Source organism: Convolutriloba macropyga, chromosome 10, assembly GCF_964194025.1.
Source record: "Convolutriloba macropyga chromosome 10, txConMacr16.3, whole genome shotgun sequence".
NCBI classification, from domain to species: domain Eukaryota; kingdom Metazoa; phylum Xenacoelomorpha; order Acoela; family Convolutidae; genus Convolutriloba; species Convolutriloba macropyga.
Window position 1 is genome coordinate 23,921,535 of NC_134477.1, and position 14,336 is coordinate 23,935,870.

General features: G+C 37.2%; 1 protein-coding gene across 2 annotated transcripts in view; it reads right to left on the reverse strand.

The window, feature by feature from the left end:
• The window catches only part of LOC142348373 (uncharacterized), a 216,132-nt gene that overhangs the window by 178,404 nt on the left and 23,392 nt on the right, over nt 1-14,336 (reverse strand). For both annotated transcript variants that reach the window (XM_075399697.1, XM_075399696.1), the window contains exons 6-10: nt 7,340-7,528; nt 4,649-4,785; nt 4,043-4,277; nt 1,120-1,181; nt 470-733 (exon numbers count right to left, since the gene is read on the reverse strand). In XM_075399697.1, the coding sequence (XP_075255812.1) occupies nt 470-733; nt 1,120-1,181; nt 4,043-4,277; nt 4,649-4,785; nt 7,340-7,528 (887 nt within the window). The remainder of the gene's footprint in view (nt 1-469; nt 734-1,119; nt 1,182-4,042; nt 4,278-4,648; nt 4,786-7,339; nt 7,529-14,336) is intronic.

The following is a 14,336-nucleotide window of genomic DNA, read 5'->3' on the forward strand; positions in this document are numbered from 1 at the left end:
GAGCGAACACGGACTATCGAGCAGACGATGGTCTGATCAGTCTTCGGTCTAGGTTGGCTTGATCGGAGGTCGTTTTTGTCTGTCACGGTCTGATCAGAAATAATTTTTGTCTGGACCTTAATCTCTTAATCTGGTTATTTTTCCGTGCTCTTGAAAACAACTGTGATCAAACTTTCACGTTGGCGCTCTTGAACCGACTTTGAACAGTTGTGCTCCCATTTGCCTCTGATGAGACCACACCAGACCACACTTGACCAGATAAGTTCCAGAGCTTCGTTCAGACTTTTTCTCGGAAGTTTCTTCCAGAAGATGTATTTCAAGGTTACAATGCTCATAAGAATAATTTTACATCTTAAGCGACTGTAATATATTTTTTTGCAGATTGTCAAACGGGTTTACACTAAGAAAATGCCACAGAATGAGTCTGAAAATTGAAATAGCAGAAACAAATTTTTCAGATAATGCTAACGCAAAAAGTTGATTCTGTGTCCATGAGAGCGGGAAATCAGAGCAGTCGAGATCCATTTGAACAGTGGATCCAACCCCTGACTCAAAGTGTACTTGTGTCTGTAGTCTGTGAGTGGAGAGAGTGTTATTGAGAGAGACTGTGTCTGTGTACAGAGATCTTACAAATGACACCCGAGAACTGTTTCTGCCAAATGCACTTTCGGCCAACATGAATGTCTCGTACTCTCTTCCCGCTTCCAAGTCTGTGATGGTCACGTCATTCGGGCTAAAGGGAAAAATGACATTTTAATTAAAATTCATTGCATTTTGAAATTAATTTTTTGTAATCTGTAAAATGTAAATTCAAAATTTTACAACCCTAACAAAAGTTTGGTTAAACATTTACATTTAACAATCATTTAAAAGCAAATGAAAAGTTTGAAATACCAGTGAGCCAGATCAAATTTCTGGATACAGTCATGCCCGGTTGAATACAATAAAAAATCTTATTCTTGATTAACGATTCTTGTTTAACGGTGCAATGACATACTAAGAAAATTTGCATCTCTTATATAACCACATATGTTCTTCGTATCTACACATAAGTTCTTTGTAGGAACGTTCATCCTTGGATCAGAATAGATTTTACCGCAACTGGGAATAAAGTTTTACCTTTGGTTGCTGAGGGCACAAGGACAATTTCCACCGATTGGATCCACCCAAATATGAATATTCTAAAGAAAAGGAAGAATTTAATTTGAAAGAGTTGTTGAAAGCGTGATTTAAACTCTTCCAGATTATCGGCTTCCTTTCTATGTCCATATTTTCTGGGTCAAAATGTAAGTTGATTTGATTAAATTTCGGAAGCACGTAAAACTCAGGCTTCATATAAAATTTAAGGCTTGGATTGACCAGCAAGGCGTTTTATGAACAGTAAAAAGGGGTATATAGTGTCAAAGAGCTCGAATGTTTTTTTTTCAGTATTTTGAATAAACTTGTCTGGTCACCAATTCAGAATTGGTTCAAAAGATCTGATTTCCGTGCTTTTTGAATCAAAAACCTATTATTTTCGGACGACCCTATCTAACAGTTTCATAACCTTAGATAACAAACAAAAAGCCTCCGTAATGAGAGTTAGCACCTAATTTTCCGCTCATCAACAATTTTGGCTTAACTGTACTGTAACTGTCTACTGACTGAAAAAGAGATAGAAAACTTTCAAAAACTCAAATACTGTTTTAAAACATTTTTTTTTGTTTCAAATAGAAAAAATAGTTGGTTAAAGAACTTATGGTTGAAATCAGTTTTAAGTTTAATTGATTTTCCGAAAGTTTTATACGATCAGGCTGCTACCCCATAAGTCACCATTGCACCCACGCAATTGAGTCTTTCCCTTTCGTTTGGTCCCATGAACCCAGGCAAACGGGTCTTCAAGTTTTCGTCCTCATCAACCCACACAATAGGTTTGAACAAGAATGAGCATTGTCCCCAAAATGAGCATTGTCCCCTAAATGAGCATTGTCCCCATTTGATGACAAACGAGTGTTCGCGCACAGCAATAAAGAAATAATGTTGTCAATACATATTTATCATTGTATTTATCATTATTATTATTTAATTGATCATTAAAGTTGTCAATGCATATTTTGTTTTATATGTTTTCATTTTTTTCCTTTTTTTGAGGAAAATTTAGAGGATAACAAAACAGGTCTGATCATCTCATTGGCTTTGGAGCTTTTATCTAGCAACTTTTGATACTACACCCAGTAAGATAAAGATGTAACGTTAACTTCTTTGAGGTCTGATTGATCAATTGCTCAGAACCATTTGTTTAGAAGACTGATGTCATCTAACGTTTTTACATCACTTTACGCCAAAAATCTTTCAAAGGTTCCAAAAGTTTTTTCCAAGAAAACTGTGCAATCATATATTAAAACCATAAAGTCATATCTAAAAGGTTCCTTAATATTTTGCTGGTTTAGTTGCCGCGATATTTTTTGGAGTGTCTGAAAAATCTTTTTTGTGCTCTTCAACAATCTTTACAGAGGTTTAAGTTGTCTTTCTTTGTTGTCAATTGATTATATTCAGTTTCAATTGTTTTTTTATAAATCAAGTTAGTCTGAACAAAATTGATTTCAAATGAAATTATTTAATATCTGAACTTAAGAAAGCTATTGCTTACTTTATTCGTGCAATTTTAATTCTTGCGAAATCAAAATTGTTTCAATTTGAGTTTTCTTATTTACACAACGTGATTTTTAACAACTCAAACTTTCTTAAAAAGAATAAAATTAATTTTTTTTAGACTGAACAACCGTCAGCTTGATCGTAAATTCATATTTAATTTAACTCTATTCAACAAATGAAAATTTTAAGAAATATGCATGCTAAAAATTTTTGAAATTAGTTCCTGAAAACCATACAAAACAAAAGGAAACGATATGCCTTTATAAAGAAAAAATAATTAATGATAGGAAGTTCATAAAGCAATTGGGAATCCGGCTTTATATAGAAAGGAATCAAATGCGGTAACCCCGTTCAAAGCAGTTTGCGTATTTTGCTTGTATTGTTTTTTCTTGTTTTGGTCTAAACGAATGGTCTGCTGAAAAACATGCTGAGCTAGCTTCTGAGTTTTTTTTAATCTCGGTCTACCACAAATTGATTAAGTAACACTTCCTTCAACATTTTTGTTCGTTTGCATGGTGTGCTATCAAATTCAACCATGGCGGATTTATAGATTTCACTCAATCAAAACTGTTACGCAAATCTATATGTAGCAGAAAGTTTACATTATCATTTGCAGAATTTCAAACAGGAAGTTTTTAATGTAAAATGGTTACTTTAACATTTTAACAGTTCAACATTTTCTGTTCAGTTCTCCTTGCATTAGTCACAAACAAAAAAATTCAATAAAATTTTTGGAAATCTTTAATAATTTGTCACGACATTAATTTGTTTAGTGAATTCGGGTCATTTTAGTTTTATCTAAGTTCGATTTTTGGTTGTGCATTAATTTCTGATTTTTAGTCTTTTCTTTAAGTGTTCTTGATCTCGTTTATGAAGTGACCTAGAGATTGCTTTTTATGTAAAATAGATTAAAATTCTAACTCTCTAGCCTAGAACTCTTCTGTTCTGGGCACCAATAGACAGTGCATGGGGCCACAATGCTAAAGTTTAACTTTTATCTCAACCTATATGAAGAGCAGAGTAAAGATAGAGAACTATACCTTTTTGCTAAATCAGGTCTTATCAATTAGATACCAGCTAAAAGATTGATTATGAAAATATCACATCAGACCAAATAGAAATTTTAATTTACCCAATCGAGTATTTCAGTCAATCAGTAAGTGTTTGTTTTTTGTTAAATTTTGGATGTCACGTTAAAAAAACGTAAGGGCTTTAATCGGTTTTGGCGAAGTAAAAGCGACGAAAACCGACGATTTCTTATGTTTGAATCCGAAGAAATTCTCAACGCGGGTACTCATCTTAGTCGATCAATCATAGTCACGCCCCAAAATGGGAAATACTAAAAAACACCGGCAGTGTTCGGCTATGTCACATGACGCATAGATCACTTTGGGTACATTAAACTAGCCTGAAAGAAGACAGGATTAGTCCATCCGAAGTGTATGGTGTGTTGAGTGACAGTGATAGTAGTGGCAATAGTTGGTTGGATTGGGAATGTGGATTCTGTGAAAGTGTAGTTTCTTATCACTGCCACTGCACCACCCCCCTCTCCACTCTGTCTTCCTCCCAGACTGATTGCTGTCATTTCTATCGTGTAGAGGTCACCAGGGTCAAGGTCAGGAAAACGATACGAGTTGATCAGACTAAAAAGTGTAATTAATGATTACAACATAGAGCCTTAAATCAAGGAAAATAAAAATATTAGAGAAGCAATTGTTTACTTTTTCGTATTTTTATCTTTCCCACGCGCCTTTGAAACGAGGTTTTTTTAAGATTCTATTGTCAACGAACGATAAAGAAAAGGTATAGATTACCCGAAAATCAGCTGACGTGTGTTCTTGTAATTGTGGTCTCAAAGAAATATCAAGATCACTTTCTAGGAAAAGAACAAAATTGATGGAGGCAAAAATGGTTCACCCCTTTTTTTCATGGAAACATTTTATATAACAAAAACGTAGCTGAGTTACCAGAACAACAGTTGAGATCCAAATGAGAATACATGCCAAACTCTTACGCAAAATTGCAGTAATATTTTCGGTGGATTCCTCCGAGCTGTCCTTTGATTCCCATAATGACTTCACTCCCAGTTCCAGACTCAAATCGAAGACTGAGAACTATCATGTCTGTGGTTGAACTAGTCACATTGAATATCTGAACAAATTGATTTGTACGAATTTCACCACGTTAATTTCCTTAAGGCAAAAATTACCTGCTCTTAGTTCAGGTTACCAGACGATATATACGGAAAATTAACAATAAAGAGGTTATTTCGCTAAAAGCGAATAATTTCAATAATATTACAAAAATCCGCTATCGAAATTATTAAATCCACTTGAGGAGGTTTAATGCGAGGCAATTGAGATATGATAAATGCGGAGAAAAAATTGGCAATAAATATGGATCGATTTGATTTCTCGAGCTCGAGTCGAATGTCCTCCGTAAGTTCCTCCAATTTTGTTGTAAGAGTGGGGGGGGGGGGATTTGTCAATGGGGGTAAGTTGATGTCAGAGTGAGGGGTAATTTGGTCTGGGGAGGGGGGGGGGGGTGTGGAGGGGGCTGCAATGAGAGCACTTTTTGAGCTGCAATGGGCTTCCAGGGGGGGGGGGGGGGGGGTGGGGGTAAAATGATGTAAGGGTGAGGGGTACAGGAGAAAATACCCCCTCACTCTTACATCATTTTACCCCCGTGTTGAGAAGGACTGACAAAAACGATGTAGGAAGCGTCCTTTTTCGTCAATTTTTGGCGGTTTCGTCGGTTTTGTCGAACTCATCGGTTTTGCTGGTAAGAAGCGTCGGCTTTTGTCGGTTTCGTCGAAATCGCCGGTATTGCTGTAAGGAGCGTCGGTTTCATCGGAACTGTCAATTCCAAACGTAAGAAGCGTCAATTTTTGTCATAGAGTCATCATCCTACCAGCTTTAGTAGCAGTTATAGTAGTAGTATTACCCAGGATGAAGTTCTCGACCCAAGGCAGGCATGGGCTTGACGATCCTGGGTCGCGGACAGGGAGATTCAAACCAAACGGACCCGAATTCAGGTATGGGCCAGACAGAACAGACTTTCGCCAACACTGGGCCAGACGAAAAAGACCGAAGACCAACCCGGGTCCAGACAGAAAAGACTCGGGACCTGGGCCAGACCGAACAAACCCAAGGCCAACCCTGGACCAGACCGAAAATCCCGTCCAGACCAAAAAACCGAAAAACTGGTATATTTAAAACCGATGAAAACCGACGCTTCTTACGTTTTGAAACCAACAAAAACCGACGGTTCTTAAATTTTGACACCGACAAAAAACGACGCTTTTTACATTTTGAAATCGACGAAAAACGACGCTTCTTAGCTTTTGAAACCGACGAAAAACGACGCTTCTTACATTTTGAAACCGACGAAAAACGACGCTTCTTACATTTTGAAACCGACGAAAAACGACGCTTCTTACGTTTCAATACCGACGTAAACCGATCAAAACGACGAAAAAAAGCGTAAGAGCTTTGATAGGTATTGGCGAAGTAAAAGCGACGATTTCTTTTTTTTGAATCCGAAGAAATTCTCAATGTGGGCCCCCTTGACATACCAGAAAGATTTGGGGGGAGGGGGTTAATTTATCTTTTACCCCTCACTCTTACGTCATTTTACCCCGTTTGGAAGCCCATTGCAGCCCAAAAAGATGTAAGAGTTTTGAGCTGCACTTTGCTAAAAAAAATCCTCCCATTACAGCCCCACTTTTATATCTTTTTGGGCGGAAATATTAGACCCGGGAGGTGGACGTGGATTGAATCTGCCAAAGCCAAGACTTTAACTTCAAACTTCGTTAAATGAATATTACGTACGACATCGCCAACACTGGGCCAGACGAAACAGACCGAAGACCAACCCGGGTCCAGACAGAAAAGACTCGGGACCTGGGCCAGACCGAACAAACCCAAGGCCAACCCTGGACCAGACCGAAAATCCCGTCCAGACCGAAATACCGAAAAACTTGTATATTTAAAACCGATGAAAACCGACGCTTCTTACGTTTTGAAACCAACAAAAACCGACTCTTCTTAACTTTTGACACCGACAAAAACCGACGCTTTTTACATTTTGAAATCGACGAAAAACGACGCTTCTTACTTTTTGAAACCGACGAAAAACGATGCTTCTTACATTTTGAAACCGACGAAAAACGACGCTTCTTACATTTTGAAACCGACGAAAAACGACGCTTCCTACATTTTGAAACCGACGAAAAACGACGCTTCTTACATTTTGAAACCGACGAAAAACGACGCTTCTTACATTTTGAATCCGACGAAAAACGACGCTTCTTACGTTTCAATACCGACGTAAACCGATCAAAACGACGAAAAAAGCGTAAGAGCTTTGATAGGTATTGGCGAAATAAAAGCGACGATTTCTTTGTTTTGAATCCGACGGAATTCTCAATGTGGGCCCCCTTGACAGACCAGAAAGATGTGGGGGGAGGGGGTTAATTTATCTTTTACCCCCTCACTCTTACGTCATTTTACCCCATTTGGAAGCCCATTGCAGCCCAAAAAGATGTAAGAGTTTTGAGCTGCACTTTGCTAAAAAAAATCCTCCCATTACAGCCCCACTTTTATATCCTTTTGGGCGGAAAAATTAGACCCGGGAGGTGGACGTGGATTGAATCTGCCAAAGCCAAGACTTTAACTTCAAACTTAGTTAAATGAAAATTACGTACGACATCAGTGTATGTGGCCTGTTCTATTTTTGTGATTGGTCCCTTCTTGCCATATGCACTGGTGAGTTGTAAGAAGAAGTTGTAATTCTGTCCCGCTTTCAATCCACTCACTTGGAACATGAACAAACCAATCGGATTCATACTACATGGACAGATGCCATCTGAAGGTTCGTTCCAGATGTCCAGCACCTATAAACACCTTCTCTCAATCACTGCCAACTCTACCCAGGTTTAGGTGCGCGACCCTAGACTGCTCTGATCAGACCATTTCGCCAGACTTTGCCCTCTTATGAGACCATAGGGCGACCCAAAGCCCTCTGATCAGCCCCCCCCCCCCCCGGCAGCCCAATAAATATTAGGGCCTTTTGAGCCGATGTTCAGAATTGTTTCCTCTTCATCCCACTGCTTGGCTAAATTTTTGATTGAAGCGAAATATGTTACGATAAAATTAGTTCGACAGAGCAATCTCAAAATTGTGCGGCTTCAATTAAGATTTTTAACAATTCAATTCAAAAATACATTGATTCAGAGATAGCCGGGTCGAGGTGTCACCGTCATTCAACGCAAAATTATGTAAGCTAAGCGGTGAATGCGGAAAACTTTGTAAGATAAGCGGTTAATGCGGTGAAATTACATAAATTAGGCGGTGAATGCGGTAAAAAAACCTTTATCGCCTCGTAGCGGTAAAATTACATAATTCACCGTTGAATTTAGCGGTGAAATTACATAAATTCACGGCTTAGCTTAGTGGTGAAATTACATAAATTCAACGCTTAGAAAAAAGTGTTAAAATTGCGTGAGATCAGCAGTAAATGCGATGAAATTACATAACGCCATCGATTAACTTAATGGTGAAATAACATAAATTCACCGCTTAGAAAACACTCCGAATTGTTTTTTTTATTCTAAAAAAGCCATTGACGAAAGTGACTAAACAAATTAGAGATGACAAAACTATGTTAATATAACAAAGTTGTTACCCCCTAATCTTATATCTTACATCTTTTTGAAACTTTTTAAGCGATTAATTTACGTACTTTCACCGCCACGGTAACCGGTGAACTTACAAAAAAAAACCAAATTTCACCGCTAAAATATGTAATTTTACCAAAAAAGATCTTACAAAAAAACTTACAAAGAGACACAATAGAAGCACAAAATTCAGTCGGTTTTGACCTTCCAATTTATGTTTTAAAAACACATTTCTATAGCAGAAGCCTAAAAAATGAATATCGATTTGAACAATATGCTTAAACAAGATAATATCATCGTTGGATAATAATAAATTTAATCGTTTTTCTTTCTTTCTACTTATTGCGGCTGTGGTGTGCAGATGGAAGCGACATCTTCAAACTGCAATGAGAGTCTCGTGATTAGCAATTCCAAAAAAAGGTGAGCGAATAAACTAAGGTTAAAGCGAGGTCCAAGGTTAAAAGGAGCGCGAATTAAAACGAGATCCGTTTTTTGCGCTCAAAAACCGGACAACAAGAACAAGAAGTTGCTAAACTACGGGAAAAAGAAAAAGATATAAACGATCGCCTACAATCTCACGAACGGTATTCCAGGAAAAAATGTGTGCTTATTTCCATTCCCCCATTTGAGGCAAGGAATAGTGTAGACGTCACCCGAGACACTGATTTTATTTTTCATAATTTTTTCGGAATCAAAATAGATTGCAATCGGATAAATGCTTGCCACCTATTACCCAGTAATAATGTCAAAACAACTTCCACTGTTATCTGTAAACTCTATTCTACCAGGAGAAAATTGATGTGAACAAGAAACGCAAGAGTCTGCGAAACGAAAAAACTTATGTGCAAGCTAGATATTTACATGCAGGAACCGCTGCCTGAATGCGAACAGGAAATACGTAACGAGGCACACAAACGAGACATGATTACAAGCACCAACATTTTTGTTGTCTCAGTTTTGGTACATGATGGAAACAAAAAAAAACGATGGTATGTTTCCGATTCAAGAAACCGATGGATACAAGAAATTGAGGATCTGGACAACTTAAGTGCTGTCAAAAAAGACAAGTAACTGACCGCAACAGCGTCGAAAAAATATCGCCGCAAAGCAAACGCCTCTGTTTTGGTAGAGAGTAGAGGAACTTTTATGAACTTAGTACACTAACTTAACCTTTCTGTTTTGAATAACTTTAGTGAACTTACAAATATTTCTGTTCAAAAAATTGATTTCTCAGGGGAAGACAACTATATTTGCTTGGAACAGAGCACAAAAAGATTAACCTATTTGTATTTTGATTTTAAAAAACTTTATTGGCTTCTACGAAGCTACCAGTGATCATCTCCGCTGCTTCCTTCAACCTAGTTGCGATCACCGCAGCCTGCACAGGTTGGAAGAAGGGGATGTTGAAGCCTACAAAAAAATTCTGAGATTTCCGCGGAGCTTTGAAGCAATTAGGAACACTCTAAAAATGATCAAGTATTTGTTGGTTTTTTCAAAAATTTTTGTTTCTGATTGATTTTCTACCATTTTCCTGAAAACTCCTATTTTTTACTTAATAGTACTAAATTTTTGGAAGTGGTTTTTCCTCGTTTTCTTAAAAAAATTATGCGCTGTTAGGAAGCGATCCTGATAAAAACCAGTAAAGTATAATGCTGAATACGCAGTTAAAAGAACATATGGAGGTTTTAAAAAACAGAGGCTCTTCACTTAAAACAGCAAAGGAGAGGATACTTTTTCAAAGCATTCGGTCATTAACGAACAACTTCCAAAATGAATTCAAAACTCTTTAAGTCAGAATGAGTTTGAGCCAGTGGAAATCTCCCTTACTGAAACTTGTTTAAAAAATATATTTGGAAGCAATTGTTTTGGTCTACAGAACTACTTCGAGATAGAAATATGCAAATAAAAAAAGAGGAGGCCATGTTGCTATTAGTTTGAAAATGAAAACTTGCGGTAAAACATACTGAATGACTTGTATTTACATTCTGCCCAACGCTACAAAAGCAGACACCTTTTGAAAACATTCTTCTTATATTCATCAAATAAACATAACACCCAGTACTCTGCATATCGTGCGTGGGGACTTATGTGTTAATTTTTGAAGAAATTGGCAAAACTGACCCTGATTTTTAACCAGATGGAAATGAATGCCTTGGCTCCTGTAGACCCTCAAACTACGACGGGCGAAATAAATACGACAAAAACTTGTTTTGAAGCTTTTTTTTAGAAATTTTAAATTAAAAGGTTTTATTAAAAAAAACAAAAATCAGCGACCATTACACAGTGGGACTAGAGCCTGTAAAAGGAGAGAAAAATTCTGAATGTTTTCAAACACTGATAATAAACTCCTCGGTGATCTCAAATCCTTTCTTTGCAAAAAATTTGAATCAATGAGTGGCCAATTATTAACAAGTGATACCAACCGTGGTACAGAGATAATACATGGTAAACTGGTTAAGGCACTCAATGCCTTTTTACCACTAAAGCCATCAAAAAGGGGTGCCAACAGAGAACGGATTGATAGAGAACTAAAATGTGCTAAGCTAAAGATTTCAACTCTGGAAGCGTTACTTAACAACCAAGTCTCAAAGTGACAGAGAAGCGTACAAAAATCAATTTTTGAGGAAAAAATACGAGAGTAGATGTTAGAATTTTATGGAAAACAAATAATGACAGACGCTGGAAATAGAAACCGGAGTTCTTTTTCAGTTTTTCAGCGAAGTATTCAACATCAATGGGGATGGAAAAACAGTAGAAAAGAACTTGGATGATGACCTTGATAAATTCAATAATTCAACAGTTGGAGCTAACTCAGCAAAAAAACTTCCCAAACCAAAATTGACACACAGAGCAAAACAAATAAATCTATGTTTTCAGGAAAATTGATATGAAAAAAGTTACTACGGCTATTGCTAAGACTTAGAAAAAATATTGCACAGATTGCTAAACTTTGAACAACATCATTATCAAAACTGTATCAACATGTGTTCCCCTTGTTCCGACGATGCATTTTAACAATGGTTTGAGGAGTGAAAATTTCCGAAGTCTTTTAACATAGCATCCATAAAACCACTCCATAAAGAAGGAGACAAGAGCAAACCAGAGAACTAATGACCCCATCTCATTGTTACCCATCATTGGCAATAAATTTTAAATTCCTAAATTTTGGTAGAATTAAAAGCTATATAGAAAATTCCAAAACAAAAAAAATTTATCCAATTTGGGTTCAGATCAAACAACAGCACTACCGACGCAATTTTGTCCTTGTTAGAAGATCTCAGAGTGAATAAACAAACAAAGCAATTGAAATCAAGAATACTTTTATCGACTTTTAGAAACATTTGATACAGTCGACCTTCGCAATCTCTTAATAGCTTCATTTCTGAGCGACAGAACACAGTGAAAAGAATAAATGGAAAAAATCGGAATCAAAAGTTTCGTTTGGAGTAATGATGGTCTTGTGGGGCATGGAAGCACGTCGATGAGGCAAAAACCTTTGAGGAGGGTTAGTAACACAGTGTGTAGACATGATCTGTAAACTCCACGTGGTGCCCCGGGTAACTGCCGCTAGCTCAGTTAGTTGAAGTTAGCTAAGCGGATAGGCTGAAGAATGTGCCCTTAGCATGCCACATCAGACACAAAACAAATTTGCTGTGAATTTCTTGCCAGTCCGATTCACATCAACCCAGGCAAGAGCCTGAGATGCGAGGTGTTGAGAAAGAGCTTTGATTTAGTGCCCCTAAAAGAAGGGAGCAGCGTGGTTGTCAGTGAGACCCCTGTTAAAAAGGACTCTTGCAGTCATGTCTCCTGACATCCAACTGTGGGAACGTCTCCAATCGACGGAAGATGGCATTTGATTGGAAAGTCAACAAAGTAGCGCAAGCGAAATCGAGACAAGTGGATAACGATGTCTATTGAGTAGTAAATTGGCTAGACCTCAAATAAAAGTCCCTTGGGAACTCAACAAGCGCATCAACTTAAAAAACTCTGTGAGTATTCGCAAGCGAAAGCAGTGTTAGTAGGGTTGTTGCGTGAGTGAACATGAGATGAAGGCTGAACTATGTGACTGAAAGGTGGTTGGTTGTGGAAGAGAAACTTGTGTGTTATCCATGCGTAAAATTAGCACTTGAATGGAAGACCGCTTCGTAAGAAACACTGTGTAGCTTCCAGACAAAATAGATGCAGTGATAGTAACAGAAACAAACATCACAGAGTATTGACAATAAAAAGTGACTACAGTGCATGTCTGGCCAGAAAACACATGCTCTGCAGTCCCGAAAGATGATCTTGAGGCTTCTTGAAGCCTAAAAAATAGAAGAGTGCCCTATCGCACTGTGCCCAAATCATCTATAGACTTAGAGATGACTGAAATTCAAATTCCAGGAGATTTGAGGCTCCTTACGGGACTGAACTCCTCAAAGATCTGGACCCCAGATGGTCTTTGCACCGATGCTCTAGTTTACTTTGGCTTGGAATTAATTCATCAAAAGGTTAGTAGACTAAATACACAAGGCTTAGGCCAAAGGGGAGGTGCACTGCAGTGTTCCATACTTGTACCGCTGCTGTTCATTCTTTATATAAATGACATTTAATGCGAAAACGAAAACAGAATAGATTATTTTTTTGCTGACGATACCGCTATTAAAACACGCGAACTTAAAAAAACAATTGATAGCAAGCATCAACTGGCTTTGAACAATAATAAACTTTGGCTAGAGCAATATAAACTAACAATAAATATCAAATAAACAAAAAGACTGTTTTTTAGACAAAAGAAAGCCAGTGAAGACGGCTTTTCATTATACCCGGAAACATAGAAAATGTGAAGAATTTGAACTATTTAGGCATCATTCTAGATCACCGCTTCAGTTTTGCCAAAAATAGCAATAAAATCCAGAAATGAACCGAGTCAGTAGGCTGCTATGTTTTATTGTTTGAAAGAATTCTTATAAGTACCGCATATCATTAGAGTCTTTAAGACATATGTACAGCCAGTTATACAGTACGGAGTCCTAACTTATGGGTCGACCACAACAATTTTCCTACTGCTTATTGATAACATTGTAAACAGATTGCTGAGAATAGTCGTTTCTATGAAAAAAATTGAGGCAAGTACAAAAATACGCAGACAAAATTTACAGCACATAAGAGCTTGATACCTACGATCTGCTATAGTTGCCGATAAAAGTGATACGAAAAGAATGTCAAACAATTGCAACAAGTAATCGAAGAAAAAAAGCTGATTAAGTTTGATGGGATGAGAAAAACGAGAAAACACCTTAAAGTTAGTTACCCTAAACTAAGTAATTGCTCAATCAATGTAAGGTTCTGAAAACTATGCAACTGCTGGTTATCATTCATTGAACCCCACTTTTTCAAAACTCTAAGACCAATGAAAGAAAAATGAGCTAAAATTATGGTTAAAAACTTCCTGAAAACTATTTGATTGGATTTTTAGACATAACAAACTATGTATCTGGCTGATTGGAGCCATGAGAAAGTTTAAGCTGTACACAGCGATTTAATTACAAAGATTTGTGCTTCGGTTTTTTTTTTAATTTTTTCACGCACATAGTAAGTCCTTTTGTTTGCAATAATCTGCTAAACTGTGTTTGCTTATCTCTCTCACAGAGGCACCTGAAGACAATCTGCAGGGGTCAATGATGTCCTTTTTCGCGCATGTAACATTTAAAAATAAATAAAATATGTAAATGCCCATTTGTATTATGCGTAATCCGTAAACAATTTATTATCAATAATTCAACGCTCATGCTTTACAGAAAGTAGAGTGAATTTCTTTTAAACTGTAAACAATTATCATAGAATTTAGTGAGAAATGGCGCAGTGGAAGAGGAAGTGGCTGACATGCAGGAAGCGAGAGGTGCGAACCCGAGTAAGGCAGGTAAATTGTTGTAATCGGTGAAATGTGGCTTAATTTTGCCGCAAAATTAATTACGAAATTTGCAGTGAAAAAAAACAACTTAACAACTTTTCACTGCTTATCTTACATATTTTTCAAATTTTT